General features: G+C 43.4%; 1 protein-coding gene across 2 annotated transcripts in view; it reads right to left on the bottom strand.

Moving 5' to 3' along the window:
- Window positions 1-20,596, bottom strand: part of rft1 (RFT1 homolog) — a 28,616-nt gene extending 8,020 nt beyond the window's left edge. Inside the window, exons 1-9 of one of the 2 annotated variants that reach the window (XM_078414308.1) lie at window positions 20,398-20,596; window positions 18,286-18,371; window positions 17,393-17,509; window positions 15,982-16,171; window positions 12,956-13,057; window positions 11,719-11,853; window positions 8,571-8,649; window positions 1,523-1,573; window positions 146-276 (exon numbers count right to left, since the gene is read on the bottom strand). In XM_078414308.1, the coding sequence (XP_078270434.1) occupies window positions 146-276; window positions 1,523-1,573; window positions 8,571-8,649; window positions 11,719-11,853; window positions 12,956-13,057; window positions 15,982-16,171; window positions 17,393-17,509; window positions 18,286-18,371; window positions 20,398-20,460 (954 nt within the window). In that variant the 5' untranslated portion in view covers window positions 20,461-20,596. Of the gene's footprint in view, window positions 1-145; window positions 277-1,522; window positions 1,574-8,570; window positions 8,650-11,718; window positions 11,854-12,955; window positions 13,058-15,981; window positions 16,172-16,361; window positions 16,450-17,392; window positions 17,510-18,285; window positions 18,372-20,397 lie in introns of those variants that run through there. The other variant, XM_078414309.1, reaches the window with a different exon arrangement.
- Between the last annotated feature and the right edge of the window lie 404 nt (window positions 20,597-21,000).

Below are 21,000 nucleotides of genomic sequence, written 5' to 3'. Positions count from 1 at the left end.
TCCCTGGGTTCTCAGTCTCCCTTCCTACAATAGTGGCAGCATTCTCTACCGTGAGGTCAGTGTTGGGTCCTGGAATAAGACAGTGACTCAAGACAGGACCTGCGACAGCCAAATCTACTGTACAATTACTGAAGCAATACGTTACCTCCCTCTGGTGCCTAGGATCCTTTCCTCGCTCAAGAACGTTGGCAAAGAAAATGTAGAAACTTTCCTCAATGGGAAGGAAGAGGAATCGAGCCACCAGTGAGCCCAGGTTATTCACAATGTCATAGATACCTGCACCAAAAAAAAACAGTAATCAGTCATCATCTACATTTGTCTACAACCCTCCTGAAGACAGATTCAACCATGGGAACGATCTGGATGAAGGAGCAACATGAAGTGGAGGGAGATCAGACGGTGAAGGGGGTTATGATGGTTTGAGGTCGTTATGGCAGAGGCAGATCTCTGAGAGTCTGGTGGTAGGAGAGACAATCACAATGAATCCAGTGAGGAGATCTGGGAACTGGATAGGGAGATATGAGGGAAATAACAAATAATCCCAGAAAGCTTGGGAGTAATACGAGGACCCTGCATGAAATTGATACTCACGCTGAGTAAGTACACAGGGTGGGGACTCACGTTAGATGCCAGGTTCCTGAATCCTAGGTTTAGGATTCATTAGTACTTGCATTTATACAAGTTACAACATTTACCAGCCTCCTCCCCCCCAATCGATTTTAAACCCAGTCAATTCCTCTTCTCCCCTCTTCCATCAGGCAGAAAATACAAAAGCTTGCAAGTACATAGCACCAGGTTCAGAAACAGCTTTTCCTCACTGTTGCCAGTGGATGGACCTCTCTCTAGATAAGCTCCATCCTACCTAATTTCGGAACTTGCATTTTTGCTCTGTAACTGTAACAGTATATTCTGCGATCTTTTTAAAATCTTTGTACTAGCTGTTGTAAATGTTTGGCTAGACTGTACTCACGTACAGTATGATTGACTTGATGGCACACAAATAATGCTGCTTACTGTACAATAATAAACCAATACCGTAGTCCTGGTGAAGAAGAGGTGCATTGTCATCAACAATGCCCAGCTATCAGCTTATCTTTAAAACACACTAGACCAAGTGGACCCATTGGGCCCAACCTCTCCTGCATTGGTGCAGCACCCTCTCCTTCCCCCCCTTCCCCTCCCCCCTCCCCTCCCCCTCCCCTCCTCCCTCCCCTCCCTCCTTCCCCTCCACCTCCCTCAATCACTCATCCTCCCTCCTCCCCCCTACATCCCCCCTCCCTCCCTCCCTAGGAGATAGATTTAAACTTTAAAATGTGAATAACTTAAAATATATAACACCAATTTCAATGAAACTACTCCCATTACCACCAAAGGGACGATGGTGAGTAAGGTGAGCCTAAAATTGTTGCGCTATCGTGTACCGTTTTGGCTGTAGTTCAGGAACAAACAAACGAGAGTTTTAGTATATAGATGTAAAATTGAACTTAACAAATAGAACATCTCAGGAAAACAAAAGACACACCTTGTTCTCCAAAATTTAGCACATTGAGAAATGTCATGACATATCGTTCACCTGAAATAAAACCAGAACATTAGTTAGTATACACGTAGCTTAAATCGGATCATCTTCTGCGCTTCCAATAAATCTATTCCAACTAAGCTCCCACAATCAACCATCACTGAGGTGCTTTGTGCATTTGTAAACAGATACCCAAGAAGGGAATCTACAGTTGCACACTAACACAAGGCAATATCCCTATTATTAGAGATGAAGACATATAAAGACATATATATATATATATATATATAGCAGACCTCTTTTCATGACCTGGACAATGTGCCGAGACTAACACTTATTGCCCATCCCTGATCATCTATCAGGTGAGCTGCCTGCTTGAACTGCTGCATTCTGAAGATGTTGACACAGGCTGCTGGTGAGGGAGTTACACCCAGTGATGATGAAGGAACAGTGATATAACTCTAAATCAAAATGAATGGAATAAATTTATTGGTCAAGTATGTACACATACAAGGAATGTGCCTTGGTGCTCCGCTCACAAGTAACAACACGAACATACAGTAAACAATTAAGAGTAAAGCATAAAACATTATAAATAAAACATTATAGTTTAAACATGTGAATGAAATAAACCAAGCAAAAAGAGGCTACAGACTTTTGGTTATTGAGTAGAGCTACTACTCACGGAAAAAAGCTGTTTTTGTGTCTGGCTGTTGCAGCTTTGATAGTCCGGAGTCGCCTTCCAGAGGGAAGTGCTTCAAAGAGTTTTGTGGCCAGGGTGAAAGGGGTCAGAGATGATCTTGCCTGTTTGCTTCTTGGCCCTTGCAGTGTACAGTTCGTCAATGGGCGGAAGGTTGCAGCCAACAACCTTTTCAGCTGATCGAACGATTCTTTGCAGCCTCCGGATATCTTGGTTGGTGGCTGAGCCAAACCAGACCATGATCGAGGACAGACTCTATGATGGCAGTACAGAATTGGACCATCACTGCCTGTGGCAGATTGTGTTTCCTCAGCTGCCGCAGGAAGTACATCCTCTGTTGGGCCTTTTTGACTGTGGACTCAATGGTGCCCCCCCCCATTTAAGGTCCTTGGAGATGATGGTTCCAAGGAACTTAAATGACTCCACAGATGTGACTGTGGTGTTGTTGATGGTGAGTGGGGGGAGGTCTTAAACATTTAAATGATGCGTGGTGTTTCCATACATCTGCAGTTCTTGAGCTTCTTGGTGGTAAATCAAGAACAATCCAGATGGCTATGCTAGAGAAGGGGGTAAAACTCGACCTCCTCTTGGGAAATAGGTCAAACTGAGTCTGGTAGGCTATTCTGGAAGTAGTTGAGACAGGTACAATGACAACATTTAAAAGACAGTTAGACAGGAACATGGATGGGAAAGTTTTAGACAGATATCGGCCAAATAAAGGACAAATCAGACTAATAGTTTAGTTTAGTTTAGAGAAACAGCATAGAAATGGGCCCTTCAGCCAACAGAATACGCGCCAACCAATGATCACACATACACCAGTTCTAACCTACACGCCAGGCACAATTTACACAAACCAATTAACCTACAAACCTATGTAGGAAGCCACTGCAGATGCTGGTTTACACCGAAGTTAGACACAAAATGCTGGAGAAATGCAGCGGGTCTGGCAGTATCTCTGGAGAAAAGGAATAGGTGACGTTTCGGGTTAAGACTTACTCCAGTATTTTGTGTCTAACATACAAACCTGCATGTTTTTGGAATGCGGAAGGAAACTGGAGCACCCGAGAAAAATCCATGCAGTCACAGTGAGAACATACAAACTCCCCAGACAGCACCCATAGTCTCTGGTGCTGTAAGGCAGCAACTGTACTTCTGCACCATTGTGCCACCTCTAACATAGATGGGGCATCTTGGTCAGCACAGACAAGCTAGGCCTAAGGGAATGTTTCTGCACTGTATGACTCTATGACTGCAATGCTATAATGTTGTAACACTATGTTCTGCACTCTTGTTTTTTTCTATCAGCACTACCTGTTGTACTTGTGTATGGCTGATTGTACTCATATAATCTGCTAATATAACCCCCCACCCCCACCTGTATCCACCACACACTGGAGTTGCCCCGCCCTCAACTCTTTTCTTACTTTCTCCCCCCCTCCTCCAATCACTCTGAAGAAGGGTCCTGGCCCAAAATGTCACCAAACCAAGTTCACCAGAGATGCTGCCTGACCCGCTGTTACTTCAGCACTTTGTGGTTTTCCTTGTACTCATGTATGGTATGATTTGACTGGATAGAGTGCAAAACAACATTTTTTTTACTGTAACCTGATACACATAACAATAAACCAATACAATACCATGAAATGGCAATGTTGCTGCAAGCAAGATTTTCATTGTCCCTGTACTTCATCATATTTATGTGCAAATGACAATAAACTCAACTTGATTTGATTTAATTTGACATTATTTAGTCTGATTAGATTTGTTCTCCATGTTTTGTGACACAACTGGGCAATATGCCACAATGTCAGGTAGATGGCAATGTTGTAACAGCAATGGAACAGCTCGGCTAGATGTGCAGTCGCTGCTGGATAGCGCCTCTTCAGTACTTGACCTAAGATATCATCTATTTTTGTAGCTCACAACTATTTTTATGTCACGTGGTGTGAATCGAAATGGCTGGGGACTCTTGAGCAAAAAACAAACTACTAGAGAAACTCATTGGCCAGGCAGCATCTGTAGAGGGAAATGGACAGATGATGTTTCAGGTTGGGTCTCTTTCCTGTGATTGTGGGGATCACAGAGTAAGCTGAGATTGATCATTTGGTTGTGAACATCTCAGTCTAATTTCTAACATGCACAATTCTGCAAAAGGGGGATATTTTGAGAGCTGCCTCCTCCTCCCATTCGGTGTTTAATAAGATGTGGCAGTCTAGATGAATGGTCTCAACCCGAAACATCATCTGTCCATTTCCCTCCACAAATACTGCCTGAGCCACTGAGTTCTTCCAAATGCCGTCTGTTCCGAGACTATCTCATTCAGCATTTTGTAGTGCACTCGCACAATGGTGAGTGAGCTCTCTGTGAAGATCCAGTTTCATTATAGAGAAGACCACTGTGTCCAACTTTCCTTAATTCCACTTTCCTCTTCTCTCCTCATTACCCTTGATTGCCTTACTAACTAAACAGTGAACTATCTTCGCTTCAAATAGTCAAGCATTCAGCCTCCACAGCTTTCTACGGCAAGGAATTCAAAAGGCTCAGAGCTCTCTGGCATTGGAAACTCCTTCTCTTCTCAGTCTTTAATAGGAGAAACCATGCTCTCTGAGCAAAAAGTCTTCCCATTATCTACCAATCGAGCCCTCTAACAATTTTATATGTTATCAGATTCAGAAACAACTTCTTCCCTGATAACTATTGAATGACTTGACATAAGCTAAGGATGTGGCCCCGATCCCCAATCTACTTTGTTGCTGCCCTTCCACTTCCCATTATCTGCACCTCCTCTTTAATTGTGTTGTTTATTTAGTCTAGAGATACAGTGCGGAAAAAGGTTCCAGCCCACCTAGTCTACGCCAACCAGCGATCCCCCCCACACTAAACTATCCTACACACACTAGGGATAATTTACAATTTTACCAAACCAATTAGCCTACAAACCTGTACATCTTTGGAGTGTGAGAGGAAACTGAAGCTCCTGGAGAAAGACCATGCAGATCATGGGGAGAAAGTACAAACTCCGTACAGACAGCACCAGTAGTCAGGATCGAACCCAGGTCTCTGGCACTGTAAGGCAGCAGATCTACTGCTGCGCCACCGTGCCTCAGTGTAACACTATATTCTGCACTCTGTTTATTTTTCTCTTTTTCACTATCTGTTGTACTTGTCTATGGTTTGATTGTATTCATGATTTGCCTGGATAGCACACAAACATTATTTTTTTCACTGCATCATGGTACACGTTACATAATAAATCAATACCAACACCAATCTTATAGAGGTGTATAAAGTCACAAGGGTCATAGATAGGATAAATACAGTCTTTTTCCCCAGACTTAATCAGCACCTAGACCACATGTTTAAGGTTTAATAGGAACCTGAGGAGCAAAATCTTCACACAAAGCATGGTGCACATATGGAACGGACTCCGGTGGAAGGAGTTGAGGCACGTACAATAACAACATTTAAAAAACATTTGGACAGATACATGGATAGGAAAGGCTTAGAGGGCTATGGAGCCAAACATGGGAAAATGCGGAAGCATAGACGGGTATCAGACTTGGTATTTGCAAGTTGAGACGAAGGGCCTGTTTTTGTGCTGTAGGACCTCTTTGATAGGTATATAATATTATGAGAGACATAGTTAGCATTGATGGTCAGATCCTTTCCCCAGGATGGAAATGTCAAATATTAGAGGTCATAGCATTAAGGTGAGAGGGGAAAGATGTGAATGCGATCAGTGGAGCAAGATTTTCCAGAGGGTTGTAAGTACCTGGAATGCACTGCCAGGGGAAGTGATTGAAGCAAATATGTTTGCAACATTTAAGTATTTATACAGACACGTGAACAGAAAAATAAATAGAGGGATGTGCAAGCAGATAGGATTAATCTAGGTTGCCATCCTGTTGGTGTAGACATTGTAAACCAAAGGACCTATTCCTGTGCAATAGTACATTCCATGATCTATGATAGAGAGTGAATTAGTAAAGCTTGAAATTAGGATCTTGAATCTGAAGAAAGAAATCTAAAAAAGTATAAGGCATAAATTGGATAGATTGAGAAACTTTACACAGGTTGGTTGTGGATAGGCAATGATAATACTGAAATAATGCAGACATGAACTATGACAATTATTTGTTTCCGGTACAAAGAGGTTCAAATGTTGCATGTCAAGGAAATTAGGAATATTAATAGGACCAAAGAGAAGGCATTTAAAATCTGGAAAATGTAGCAGGACTGAACACTTGGAGCAGTTTAGCATTCAGTTACAGAGGACAAAGAGATTGATTAAGAGGAGAAGATGGAGCCTGTCTGTAAAAGCTTCTGTAGATCCAGCCTATTCAGCCTCTCCTTATGACTCAAGCTCTCAAATTCTATTAACATCTAGGTGAATATTTTCTGCACACTTTCCAGCTTAATGACATCCTTCCCATTGCAGAGTAACCAGAAATGTATGCAATATTCCAAATGTGGTCTCACTAATGTCTTGTACAACTGTGGCATTAAATCCCAATTCCTGTAGTCAATATCCTTACCGATGAAAGCAAGAGTACCAAATGCCTTATTTTCCATCCTGTCTACCTGTGTCACATGTCTTCAGGTTGTTTGTTGAATGGGAACAGGTTCAAAGAACAAATAGATGAATCCTGCTCCTACTTTGTATGTTTCTATGAAAATTATAAAATTCTTTAAATCTTTATTGGCTTGTGGGATATGCTTCCCCTGAATTATTCTAAGACCAGGGGCACAGTTTGAGAATAAGCCATGGACCATTTAGAATGGAAATGAGGAGAAATGTCTTCACTCAGAGGGTGGTGAACCTGTGGAATTCTCTATCTGGGAGATGGAAAGGTTTTTGGGCTTTAAGGGGTGTTATCATAGTGCTATGGTGTTATAGGGCATTTTGTGCTTCTACGTCACCAGAATACGATTCTACGTCATCAGAATAACACAAAGCTGGGTGGCAGTGTGAACTGTGAGGAAGATGCTATGAGGTTGCAGGGTGACTTGGACAGGTTGTGTGAGTGGGCGGATGCATGGCAGATGCAGTTTAATGTGGATAAATGTGAGGTTATCCAGTTTGGTGGTAAGAACAGGAAGGCAGATTATTATCTGAATGGTGTCAAGTTAGGAAAAGGGGAAGTACAACGAGAACTGGGTGTCCTAGTGCATCACTCACTGAAAGGAAGCATGCAGGTACAGCAGGCAGTGAAGAAAGCCAATGGAATGTTGGCCTTCATAACAAGAGGAGTTGAGTATAGGAGCAAAGAGGTCCTTCTGCAGATGTACAGGGCCCTAGTGAGACCACACCTGGAGTATTCTGTGCAGTTTTGGTCTCCAAACTTGAGGAAGGACATTCTTGCTATTGAAGGAGTGCAGCGTAAGTTCACGAGGTTAATTCCCGGAATGGCGGGACTGTCGTACGTTGAAAGACTGGAGCGACTGGGCTTGTATACTCTGGAATTTAGAAGGATGAGAGGAGATCTTATTGAAACATAAAAGATCATTAAGGGATTGGACACGCTAAAAGCAGGAAACATGTTCCCGATGTTGGGGGAGTCCAGAACCAGGGGCCACAGTTTAAGAATAAGGGGTAGGCCATTTAGAACGGAGCTGAGGAAGAACTTTTTCACTCAGAGAGTTGTGAAGCTGTGGAATTCTCTGCCTCAGAAGGCAGTGGAGGCCAATTCTCTGGATGTTTTCAAGAGTTAGATAGAGCTCTTAATGATAGCAGAATCAGGGGATATGGGGAGAAGGCAGGAACAGGGTACTGATTGTGCATGATCAGCCATGCTCACAGTGAATGGCGGTGCTGGCTCAAAGGGCCAAATGGCCTACTCCTGCACCTCTTGTCTATTGTCTATAATATGATTTCCAAACGTTCTGCTATTAACTCTCAAATAATTGATTCTAAGGCATTAGGCTTGCCAGTCTAAACTTATCCATAGACTCCCACACTCCTTGAGTAAAGGCATCACACTGGCAGTTTTCCATGCCTCTAGAATCCAAGGACTTTCATTCAATTACAACAGTGCATCCATTATCACTGTGGCTACTCCTTGTAGAATCCTAGGGTGATAATCTAAGGTCCTCTGGATTTACTAGCCTCTAGTCTCATTAGTTTACCTATTGCCAATTCTCCAATGAGGGTGATGCTATTTAATTCTTCCCAGGTATTTTCAAGTATTATTGTGGTAGTCATAGTATTCATATTTTTTAATGTAAAGACTGCTGCAAAATATGTTCAACCTTTCTGTCTTTTTTCTTGTTCTCTGTTACTATATCCCCCAACCTAAGTTTCCAAGAAGAATTTAAAACCATTACCGTCCTGCCCCAACCTATATGTACCTTCTGTCAGGATCTGCTTGAGCAAAGATTGTTTGTAAAAAGTCCATGTCAGTTTGGCCAGTTGTAGATCAATAACATGCTGAAAATAAAAGGAAAGCTGTCAATGGCTGCAATAGTTTTATATAAAAATATCAAAATAGCATACAAACAAACCATATCTGCAGCACAGACATTATTTCTAACTTAGCAGGTGATATTCCATGACAGATGAAGGCCAGTGTGCCAAAAGCCCTTTTCACTGCCCATCTACCTGCGACACCACTTTCAGGGAATTGTACTGCTAGATCCTTCAGCTCTACAATACTCCCTAGGGCTCTACCATTCACTGTGACAGTCCTGCCTTGGTTTGACTTGCAAAAAGCAATACTTCATACATATCTGAATTAAACCCCATTTGTCATTCCTTGGCCCACTTGCCCAGCTGATCAAGATCTTGTTATAATTCTTGACAACCATCTTCACTGTCTACATTACCAACTACTTTAGTGGGATCTGCAAAGTTACTAATCATGCCTTGTACATTCTCATCCAAATTGTTGATATGGATGACAAAAAGTAATGGCTCATCATCAATCCCTGAGGCACACCAATAGTCATAGGCCTCCAGTCAGAAAAAAACTTCCACCACCATCTTCTGCTTCCTACCATTATGCCAATTCTATATCCAGTGAGCTCATGCTCCCTGGATCCTATGTGATGTAACCTTCCAAAGTCGCTTCATGTGGAACCATATCAAATATCTTTGCTGAAGTCCTTATAGACTGTCTCGGACCGTGCCCGTATCAACTTTCTTGGTTACGTAAAAAAGCTCAATCAAATTTGTGAGATTCCATGCACCAAACCATGCCAACTATCCCTAATCATCCCGTACTTCCAAATACATGTATATCTTACCCTCAGAATCCTCTCCAGAGCTTTCCTACCACATGCTAGGCTTATCTACAGTTTCCAGTTTACTTTCTTCTCAGCCCTTTCTAAAGAGGGGCACAGCATTAGCCACTCTCCATTCTTCTGGCACCTCACCCACGTGCAACAATGATTAATTTAATTGAGCCTGGGCTCCTGCAATTTCGTCTCTAGCTTCCAAAAGTGTCCTTGGATACCTGATCAGGCCAATACTTTTATGTGCCTTTATATGTTTTAGGATATCCTACACCTCCTCAACTGTCACATGGACTGTCCTCAAAACATTGTCGTTAACTTTCCTAAGATCCCCACACTTCACATTTTTCTTCACAGTAAAAACAGAGGAGAAATATTCATTGAGGATTTTGCCTATCTCCTGTGACTCCACACATAGATTACCACTGGTTGTTCAGAGGACCTATTCTCTCTCTAGTTTCCCTTTTACCTTTAACATAAAATGCCTTTGCATTCCCTTTAATCTTGTTGGCAGAGCTATCCCATGCTTTCTTTTTGCCCTCCTGATATCCTTCTTAAGTTTGCTCCTCTGCCCCTTCCGCAAAAGTACACTTGATCTTAACAGCCCATACCTGAGCCATGCCTATTCCCTTTCTTTTCCTGACCAGAGGCTCAATTATTCTCGTCGTCCAGAGTTCCTTACTCCCACCTGCTGTGCTCTTCACTCTAACAGGAACATGCATGCCTTTGACTCTTGCCATCATACTTTTAAAAGCATCCCACTCTTTGGATGTCCCCTTGCCTGTAAACAACCTACTTCAATCAACCTTTGCAAGGTCCTGCCTAATACCATCAAAATTGGCCTTGCCCCAATTTAGAATTTTAACCTGTTGACGTTCTATCCTTATCCGTAACTATTGCAAAGCTAAAAGCTCTACTGTCACTGGTACCAAAGTGCTCTCCCAATGACACTTCAGTCACTTGCACTGCCCAATTCCCTGAGCAGGTCAAGTTTTGCCCTCACTCTGTATGGTCCTGGACATATTCCCCGAGCAAATTTTCTTGAACACACTTTTGATCCAGACTGGGTTATAATCCTTAATAACCTTCTTCACTGTCCATTACACTGAGAATTTGGGCATAATCTCCCAATTTACTAATCATATTTGCAACATTGTCATTCAAGCTGTGAAAATAGACGACTAACAACAGTGGGCCCAACACTTATCCCTGCAACACACCACTTGTCACAGCCCTCCACTACCCGATTCTAACTCTTGTCACTAACAAATTTTTCTTAAGATCTGACATGTTGGGCCAGCCATTGCCAAGAACGGGGATGTTGGGAATGTTCTCCTCCTATTAGTTGTTTAATTGTTCACTTCCATTCACAACGAGATGTGGTGCAACTCCAGAGCTTTGATTAGATCCATGGATTGTGTGATCACTCAGCTTGGTCTACTTCACATTGTTTGTTGTTATTCAGCATGCAAGAGGTCCATACTGCAGCTTCACTTGGATGCTTCCTCATTATTTTTTACACCTGATGCTCCTCCTTCTGCACTCTTCACTCAGCGAGGAAAAATACACTGTGATTGCTTTCCTAGCTGAGTTTGGTTTTAAAATAAGGATCAGCCATTCAGGATGGAGATGAGAATAAATGTTTGGAATTGTCAACTAAGAGAGGTGTGGAGGCTCACTTGCAGAGTATATTCAAAGCAGAGTGGTAAACTTTATTTGAATTATTGAGGGAATAAAGGGATCTTGAGATAGTGCAAGATAGTAGTACTGCGGTAAAAGACAAGTCATAACCTTATTGAATGTCTATTCCCACTTCCTCCTCTTTTGTTTTGTGTGGTGCCCATGGGATGTGAATGTGGAATTCATCCAGTCTAGACTCATGAAGAATAGAAGTGTTCTGGAGAAATTAAATGGCTTACATTCAAATCGGAACTCAACCATTTCCAAACGTTAAGTGGCATGATGATAAAGAATGATGATTAGCATTAGCAAAGTTTACTCTAAACCTTCCAAATGACAAGTGGAAATGCCCAAGACTAGGAAGATTAGGAGAGGGGCTTCAATGCACAATACCCAAAACAGACAATAACATGGCACAGTGATAACATTGTAACAGGAATAGGGAATGGCTTAATAAGAGGGAGCAAGGTAGGAGGGTGGCAGTAGAAGCAGTAAGTAGAATCAGTGGAAGCACAAGACAGTAGCACAAGAATGCACTCAAACTCTGACACGGAAGTGTCAATGGTGAGGAGGACCACACACTTACCTGGCGAGGCAGAGGTTTAGGCAGTAAGTCAGTCAATGAAGTGAGGGGGAAAGATTTCCTCTGTGCTTCCCTTGAGCCAATAAATTTCATAAAATACAGCAGATAGCACGCAAGGAGAGTGAATGAGTGCAGGAGCTGGTAGAGAAAAAGAGTTAGCTTGTGGCTGTTGTATGCAACACCAAAAGAACAAACAGTTCCAACAATTACATCCCCTGCCCTCAGTTAAAGGTTTCCTCTCTTCCAATTGATTCAGCAAACCATACCCTCCTCTTCTCGACATCATATTCCTATTGCAAGATTTGACAATGCGACCTCAGTGAGATCCATAAGAAAAGCAGTTATGGCCAAAGCCAAAACAAGCAGCAGATATCAGACTGAGAAACTCAGTCACAGGAAATCCCACTGAAATCAATCTCCATAAACCAGGAGACCTTGGAACAATAATAAATGCCCACATGCAAAGAATAATCAAACAAAATGAAACAAGAATCAAAAGAAATTACCCTGGCTTCATAAAAACTTGCATGATTCAAAATGTCCTGAGCTATGTGAAACATGTTGAAACAACTTTAAGGCAACATTTAATGGGAAAATGTAGACAGCTACCCACATTAACTGCTGACATTTCCCCAAAGTTGTCGTTTCCCGGAATGCACTGTGACATTGGATTCTACCTGGAAGGGAATGAAAACTTGTTGCACTTCCTTGTCATTTATGGGGGCACCTGCTTGGACATTCAGGGATGTCGTTAGAGCCTTTGGCACGCTGGCATTCATCAGTCAAGGAAATTACTATAGAAGTTGGGACATTATGTTCCAGTTGTACAAGACATTGGTGAGGCATATTATGTTCAGTTTTGGTCACCCTGCCATAAGAAAGATGCCATTAAGCTGGATAGAGTGCAAAGAAGATTTACAAGGATATTGTCAGCACCTGAGCGTCCAAGCTATAGGGAGAATTTGGGCAGGTTAGGATTTTAGGAACGGAGGAAACTGAGGCATGATCTTATAGTGATGTATAAAAACCTGAGGGCAATAGTTTGGGTGACTGCACAGTCTTTTTCCCAGGTTGGGGAATCAAGAACCAGAGGGCATAGGTTTAAAGTGAGAAGAGATTTAATAGGAACCCAAGGGGCAAGTTTTTCCACACTTGGGAGTGGTGGGTATAAGGGATATATCAGTGAATCATGGCCCTGCAATTCTAGCCTATCAAAATATACGAGAATGTTGTCAATCACCTGGGCCAGAGAAAATACGTAGAGACCCCAGTGTGGTACCAGAGTGATGCACACCACCGTCAGTACACATTTCACAGCCATGGCCAGACTTTCAGCAATCACCTGAAAACAAAGCATAGTTGACACAGCACAGGGAACAGCAAACCAGACAGAAATGACACTCCACCGGGCCAAGCACTGAGAGGGGGGATGATGGGAAAGTAGGGAGAATAATAGTAAAATTAATGTCAATTGTTGTTTAATGCTCAGCGTAGATACAGTGAACCAAAGGCCTTGTTTCTGTTCCAGATGATTCAGTGACTCCATCTGATAAAAGTCGAAGACCTATACAACACGGACACAAACATTTCAGCCCAACTTGTCCATGCTGGCCAATATATGTATATCTGAGCTTGTCCCATTTGTCTGATTGACTTGTATCCCTCTAAACCTTTTCTATCCAAGAACATGTCCAAATGTATTTTAAAAGTTGTAATTTTTGCTGCCTCCACAGCTTCCTCTGGCAGCTCATTCCATATACCCCAAAAAGATGTTTCTCAGGTTCCTATTAAAACGTTCCCCTCTTTCCTCCGTACGCTCCAGTTTTAGACTCTCTTACCCTGGGAAACAAAAACGAAACACACACTTTATCTATATTCCTCATGATTTCATATGCCTCTGCAGGGTCACCCCTCGGCCTCCTATGCTCCAGGGACAAAGGTCTCCATCTGTCCGGCCTCTCTTTATAACTCAAGCCCTCCGGTCCAGGTAACATCTTTGTGAATCTATTCTGCACCCTCTCCAGCTTAATGATTTACTTCCAGTAGCTATGGAACTAAGACTGTGCTCAATACTGTCTCACCAACGATTTGTACAGTTGCAGTGTGATGTCCCCACTCTTGTTCTGACCACCAAAGGCAATCATTGCCAAACACCTTTTTTTCACCACCTCGTCACCCCAAGTTTCCACTTCCAGTGAACTATGTAACTGTGCCCCAAGTTTCCCTGTTCTACAACACCCTCCCTGTTCCACAACACACTCCAAGGCCTAATATTTACATGCAAGTCCTGCCCTGGTTTAATTTACCAAAATGCAACACTTCACACTTTCTTTTAGGTTAAATTCCATCTGCCTTTCCTTGGCCCATTTCATCTAGATTCTGCTGCAATCTTAAATAACCTTCTTCACTACCAACTATACTGCCAATTTAGTGTCATCCACAAATTTCCTTTATCACATTTAGGACACTGTAAATACAATCCAAATACAATCCTCCACTACAACCCTTTGACTCCTTCCAAGCTAATTTTATATCCAATTGGCTACCTCACCTCGGATTCCATGTGATCTCACATACCATGCAGGACCTCATCACTGGCTTGGTTAAAGTCCATTTACACAATGTTTCCTGCTCTACCCTCGTTAATTCTCTTTGTCGCCTGTTCAAAAATCAGTGAAATATGAGGGACGGGATTTCCCCAAGCACAAACGATGCCTGACTATCCCAAATAAATCCTTGCCTTTTCAAGTGCTCGTAGATCCTGTCCTTCAAAACCTTGTATCCAGTACCTAGTACCGGATCAAATCCAATACCTTTCCCACCACTGATGTTTAGATCACTGGTCTGTAGTTCATTAGTTTTCTCATCTTAAATAAAGGTACATTAGCTGCCCTCCAGTCTCCTGGCACCTCACCCATCATAAAAAAATAATGACAGGCCACCTACAATTTCATCTCAGGCTGTGATCAAGATCCTGGGATACACTTATGATCCCACATATTCATCCACCTAATATGCTGCCAGCACCTCCTCTTCTGTAATGTGGAGATGTGGCAATATATTGCTCCTCATTTCATTCCTTAGCTTTCATGACCTTCACCGCAGTAAATAAAGACAAGAAATATTAATTTAATAACCCACCCGATTGCTCCATCACATTGATCCTTTAAGGGGACCCATTCTCTCCTTAGTTATTCTTTTCCTCTTTGTATGCTCTTGTATTCTTTTTATATTCTCTTTGTACAAAATTTGCCTTGCCCCAATTTAAGATTTTAACTTGTGAACCAGTCCTATTTTCTTCTGTAACAATTTAAAAAAATAGCCATAAAGGTAAGAGATTGTTAGTTTTGGAATAAAAAGGGGGTCAGGCTATAGCAGAGCTGCGTTTGTGAGAGCGGACTGTGTTGGAATTCCAGGTGCAGTGTCTGAGTAGTAAGTGTTGAGACTTTGGCTGTGAGGCCAGTGAGGAGGTTGAGCAGAGGAGTAAGTATTAACAAGTACAGTCTTTCTACTGTCGTCGGAGTGCTTAAAGCTGAGTCGCCGCTCGCTAAGATAAGTCTAAGTGGGTACATAAATCACTGGCATAGTGTGCTATGGATCAAGTGCTGGGGCATGGGGTTCATCCAGAAGGGTGCCCACTGGTCAACATGGATGAGTTGGGCCGAACTATTGGGCGAGCTATTCTGTGACTTGGTGAGTAGACAAATAGGAATAACATTATCTACAAATTCTTCTCTAGGTCACACATAATCCTGACATGACAAAATATTGCCATTAGGTCTAAATCCAGGAACTTCCTACTTATCAGCACATGGAAGCATCTTCCCCAGGCTTACTGTGGAGATTCAAACTACATCTCACCATTGCCTTCTCAACGACAATTATGGATGAACAATAAATGCCACCAACATCCCAGAAAAAAACCCATTCCCCAAGATGTCCCAGCCCCAGCCCACAGCCAAGACCAGACAACCTCAATCGTGCAACTGTGCAGAGTTCCTGATCAGAATCCATGACTCCTGGGTTACAGGGTAAAATCACCCCAGGTTCATACTTTAGAACACTGCCCCTAGACTCTAGCTATATGATCAGACTTACTTGTACTGTCCCAGTGGGATAGCCTGCCAGGGATCACTATCTGGCATCACTCAAGAGCAGCAGGCTCATGAGAAGAGCAGAGTGACTGTACCACGACACATAGCAGCACTTCAGATGGAACAAAAGGGTTAGAACAGAAAAATAAAAGGTTATTTCCACATAACTCACCTTTACACTCACCAACATATGTACTTGAGCCAACACCCACATTGGCTCAGAGAGGAGTTCCACCACAGCAGAGAACCCAAATGCCACCACTCCAACCTCATAGTGAGGTATAACTGCTGGGTCTGGGATTTCCACCAAATTGAGCCACACCCAGGTCATGACCAAGGCCCAGAATACCCCCAGAGGAACCCTGAAATAAGAATACCCATACATCCATCAATGCAAAACACACACGTATGCAGACACATGCACATACAGATACACAAACAAGGAAATAAAACAATACCAAAAAATCAATATTTTGAGTTCATACTGAGCAACAGAGTCTACATTAGCACAGACCTCCTCATTTCTAACATCATGCTATTCAAAATCCTTACTTTCACTATTCCAAGGATCAATCCGCCTTATCCTCACTACCCTCTCCTTTAATCCATTGTCTCCTCAAGCTTCCCATTCATGTTTCGTCTGGTAAGAGAAAACAGAAAGTAGACTTAACTGGAAATCAAAAAACTGCAGAGGCAAAAAAAAACATAATAAAAGCAGGAAATGCAAGAAATACTCAACAGATCAGGCTGCATCCGTGTGAAGAGAAACAGTGTCCAACATTTCAAGTCAAACACTCTTCGCCAAAAGTAGAAGGGAACAAGTTTCTTTGGTGTGAATATTGAATTTTCCAATTTCAGGTAACCCATATCCTCGGTGCTCTCCCACACACACTCACCTATCCTCCCACTGCATCTGTTCATCACATCACTCCACTCATCTCCCCTCCCATTATTGGCCATTAACCCCTCCCCACCTGGCTCCACCTATCAACTACCCACCTATATCTCACCATCTAACCCTCCTTCATTTACAATACAATACAATATATCTTTATTGTCATTGTACAGGGGTACAATGTTTCTGCTTTATCCTGCTTTATCCAGGTTACTGCTTTATCCTGACAATCTTTCCTATTCCCTCTCAGTCCTAATTTAGGTTTTCAATCCAAAACTTTTATTTACACCTTTTTACCTCCACAGATGCTGTTTCACCCACTAAGTTCTCGGCATTCTGTTTTTGATCAACGTGATCTTATTGTATGGCAGGACAGGCTCGAGAGGTCAAAGGACCTACTCCTGCGCTTGATTTATACACATGTACTTTTATCTATATCGGAGCATGCAGTGCCAATGGGTGTCACACACAGTCTCTTCGATCCACATTAAGACATACATGGCTGCAACTATGTGTAGTCTGGATGGTCTTGCTCAAAAGGCACGTTTTGCATGTGGTTCTTCTGCAAATCCTAACACATCACCAGGGATGTCTTGGGATTATATTGCCCTTGGTAAGCACAACCTAGTCATTATGGTAGTTTGATCAGGCTGAATACTGGCATCATTAAAAATAACCAGACACTCACGTTAACCAGAGCAGGTTTATAATCTGGGACCACTTCCGCTCCACACCAACATTTAGGCAAGCCTTCCGAAAGGCTTCTCTGGCAAGGAAAACGACTGTAGAATATAGCAGCATAAGTCTGGTGAGAAAAGCCGGTGGCAGGTTACCAAAACACAAGTCAAACAGCAAAAGTACACACTTTGCAAACCTGAAGGGAGTTTGGGAGGATAGTACTTGAAATTGCAAAAATCAAACAGCAATACAGCACATGAGGAAATGACGGCCCATTCTGATTATGTTGGCCCTTTAAAAACATTCTTCACTCTTCTGATCCTTCCCTGCGGCTTTGTAACATTTTTTCTTCAGTGCTTATTGAATTCCTTTGAATCAGTACCTCGTTTAAAACATAGAACATACTGCACAGAAACAGGCCCTTCACCCGCACTGTGCAAAATATGTTTCCAAATTAAACTAATCCTTTCTTCCTGCACGTGATCCATATTATCCATTGCCTGCATATCCATGCGCCTATCTAAATGCATCCTAAAACTCCTCTTATATCTGTTTTCAGCACCATCCCTGGCAGCACATTCCATCACTCTGTTTAAAAAACATGCTCTGCACATCTCCTTAATACTTTCTTGCTCTCACTTAAAGCTATGCCTTCCAGAATTTGACATTTTCACTTAAAGCGGAGAAATCATTGTCAACTTGTCCAGCTGCGTTCAAAGATTTTGTGCAGAGGCACCCTAATATCTCCAGCGTTTCTGCAGTCTTTGAAATTGTATCATTGTCTCCCAGTCTTCCCCATTCCTCAGCCTTTTTTAGAAATCCCCCTCCCTGTCTGCCTAATCATCTCCAGCACCATGGCCATCTGAGATCACTGCCTTCCAGAATGGGAAGCCAAGGTCTTACCTCACATTGACAACACCAACAGTCTCCTTGGATATGTAGCGCAATGTATAGCCATTCAGGATGAAGGTCAGCATCCGAAACAGTACCTGATATCCAGAAAATAACACTTTCAGAATTACAATCACAGCTTGATGATTTCAGCATCAATTATTTCTGTTAATTAGAAAGAAATCCACCATTTCCTCATTTCTCAGATATGCTCTCACATCCCCATCCCCTTTGACAGGTGGAGTCTTCACCTCTCGCCCCATTAGCTCTGCATCCACCAAATGTGATTAGTGTGGATGAGTTGGTATTGTTATTAGCTCATTATTGACACGTGTTCTGAGATGCACTGAAAAACTTTGTTTTGTGTGCTATCCAATCAAATCATACCATACACGAGTACAATCAACCCATACCCAGTACAACAGATAATGCAAAAGAAAAATAACAAGAGTGCAGAATATAATGTGGCAGCTTCAGACAGCGCAGATTTTACAAAATAGTCCTAGGGCCACTGTGAGGCAGGTTGGAGTTCAGGACCACACCCTGGCTCATGGAAGGACCGCTCAGTAGTCCGATAACAGTGGGGAAGATGTTGTTCCTGAATGTGGTGGTGTGTGATTTCAAGTTTCAGTGTCTTTTATCTGATGGGAGAGGGGAGAAGAGGGAAATAACCGGTGTGCAAGTGGTCCTAAGGTGCATCTGAGGAAATCGGTAAGAGTCGTTGGAGATATGCCGAATTTCCTGTCTTCTGAGGAAGTAAAGCCCTAGGTGTGCTTCCTTAGGCCATAGCTTAGATGTGGTTGGACTAGGACAAATTGTTGGTGATATTTATGGCCAAGAATTTGAAGCTCTCGACCATCTCCACTTCAGCACTTTTGATGCTAACTGGGGCATGTACATTAATCTGCTTCCTGAAGTCAATGAGTAGCTCCTTGGTCTTGCTGACGTTGAGGGAGAGGTTGTTGTATTGACACCATGTTATTAATCACTCTACCTCCTTCCTATACTCTGTCTCGTCATTGTTCAGGACTGACCCACTACAGTGGTGTCATCTGCAAACTTGTAAGTGGAGTTAGAGCAGAATTTGGCCACACAGCACTGAATGTATAGGGTGTGCAGTAAAGGGCTGAGAATGCATCATTGCGGGGTGTTGAGAAATATCATGTAGGATGTTTTGTTGCCTATTCTTAATAATTATGATCTATGGGTCAGGAAGACAAGGATTCAGTTGCAGAGCAGGGTGCTGAGTCTTTAATCCAGGAGCTTGGTTGGGATTGTGGTGTTGAAGAGTTATGGTCAATAATTAGGAGTATTATGTAGGTGTCCTTGTTATCCAGATATTCCAGGGATGAGTGCAGGGCCAGGGAGATGGCATGTACCGCGGTCCTGTTGTAACATCTAGAAATTACAGTGAATTAAGGATGAGGAGGCTGGAATTAATGTGGACCTTGATCAGACTTTAAAAGCATTTCATGACAGTGGATGTCAGAGCCACCAGGCGGAAGCCATCGACCACACCATCTTGCTTTACTTCAGCACTGGAATAACAGTGATCTTCTTAAAGCAGATAGGAACCTTAGAGTGGCATTGGGACGGGTTAAATACTCCTGCCGGCTGGTGTGCCCAAATTCGGAGGACATGGACAAGATCTCCATCTGGGCCAGTTGCTTTCTGTGGGTTCACTCTCGGCATTGGTAGGTAGGGGAGGGTGGTGTCATTACATCGGGTTGGGTGGAAGGGCCTGTTACCATGATGTATGACTCTAATGTCTCCATGGCCTGCCAAACCTTTTGTGAATGTTTTCTGTTTCCACCTATCACCTACCCACCTCTGACTCACGCCTCCTACTCATTTCTATGTTGGACGTGGCCAGCATAACTTAGATATGGTCTCCATGTGGACTTGAGGCGGGTCTTGCGGGTGGAAGTGAAGGGTTTGGGGGTGGAAGGGGACGGGGTTTGGGAAGACGGGTTGTGTTTTGGAGAATGGGGCGGATTTGGGGACGTGTTTGTGAAGTGGGGAATGCCCTCTGGGGGGGGGGCGTTTGCCGAGACATCCCCCTGGCTGTGGGATCTTGCTGTGCTCGGGCCCGGTTGCCTTGGTGACGGGCGGGGCCCTGCTTACCTGCAGCCCCGCGCTGTAGGAGGCGAGTGTGGCTGCGCTCGTCAGCGCCTCCCGGGCCCTCATCGCGGCGCCTCCGGGGCCCGGTTCAGTGGGCAGTGGCTGGGCCTGGGGCCTGGGGCCTGGGGCTTGGGCTGGGCCTGGGGCCGGGGCCGGGCCTGCTCCTACTCTCCGGTCATGTCTCCCATTGCCAAAGACGCCGCCGCTCCGCGGGTGAAGTTCCAGGGATCGGCAGGAGGTGGCGCCTCGGCTCGACCAGGAAGTGGAACTGCTCCATGAGAGAGAGAGAGAGATGCCTCCTTGTGTGAGCTGTGTGTAAACTGGTAGTGAATGTGCACTGGCAGCGAGTGTGAGCAGTGAATGTGCACTGGCAGCGAGTGTGAGCAGTGAATGTGTACTGGCAGCGAGTATGAGCAGTGAATGTGCACTGACAGCGAGTGTGAGCAGTGAATATGCACTGGCAGCGAGTGTGAGCAGTGAATGTGCACTGGCAGCGAGTGTGAGCAGTGAATGTGTACTGGCAGCGAATGTGAGCAGTGAATGTGCACTGGCCACGAGTGTGAGCAGTGAATGTGCACTGGCAGCGAGTGTGAGCAGTGAATGTAC

The sequence above is a fragment of the Rhinoraja longicauda genome, chromosome 17, assembly GCF_053455715.1.
Source record: "Rhinoraja longicauda isolate Sanriku21f chromosome 17, sRhiLon1.1, whole genome shotgun sequence".
NCBI lineage: Eukaryota > Metazoa > Chordata > Chondrichthyes > Rajiformes > Arhynchobatidae > Rhinoraja > Rhinoraja longicauda.
Note: the sequence above shows the minus strand (reverse complement) of the source record. Positions and strands in the feature narration are given on the sequence as shown.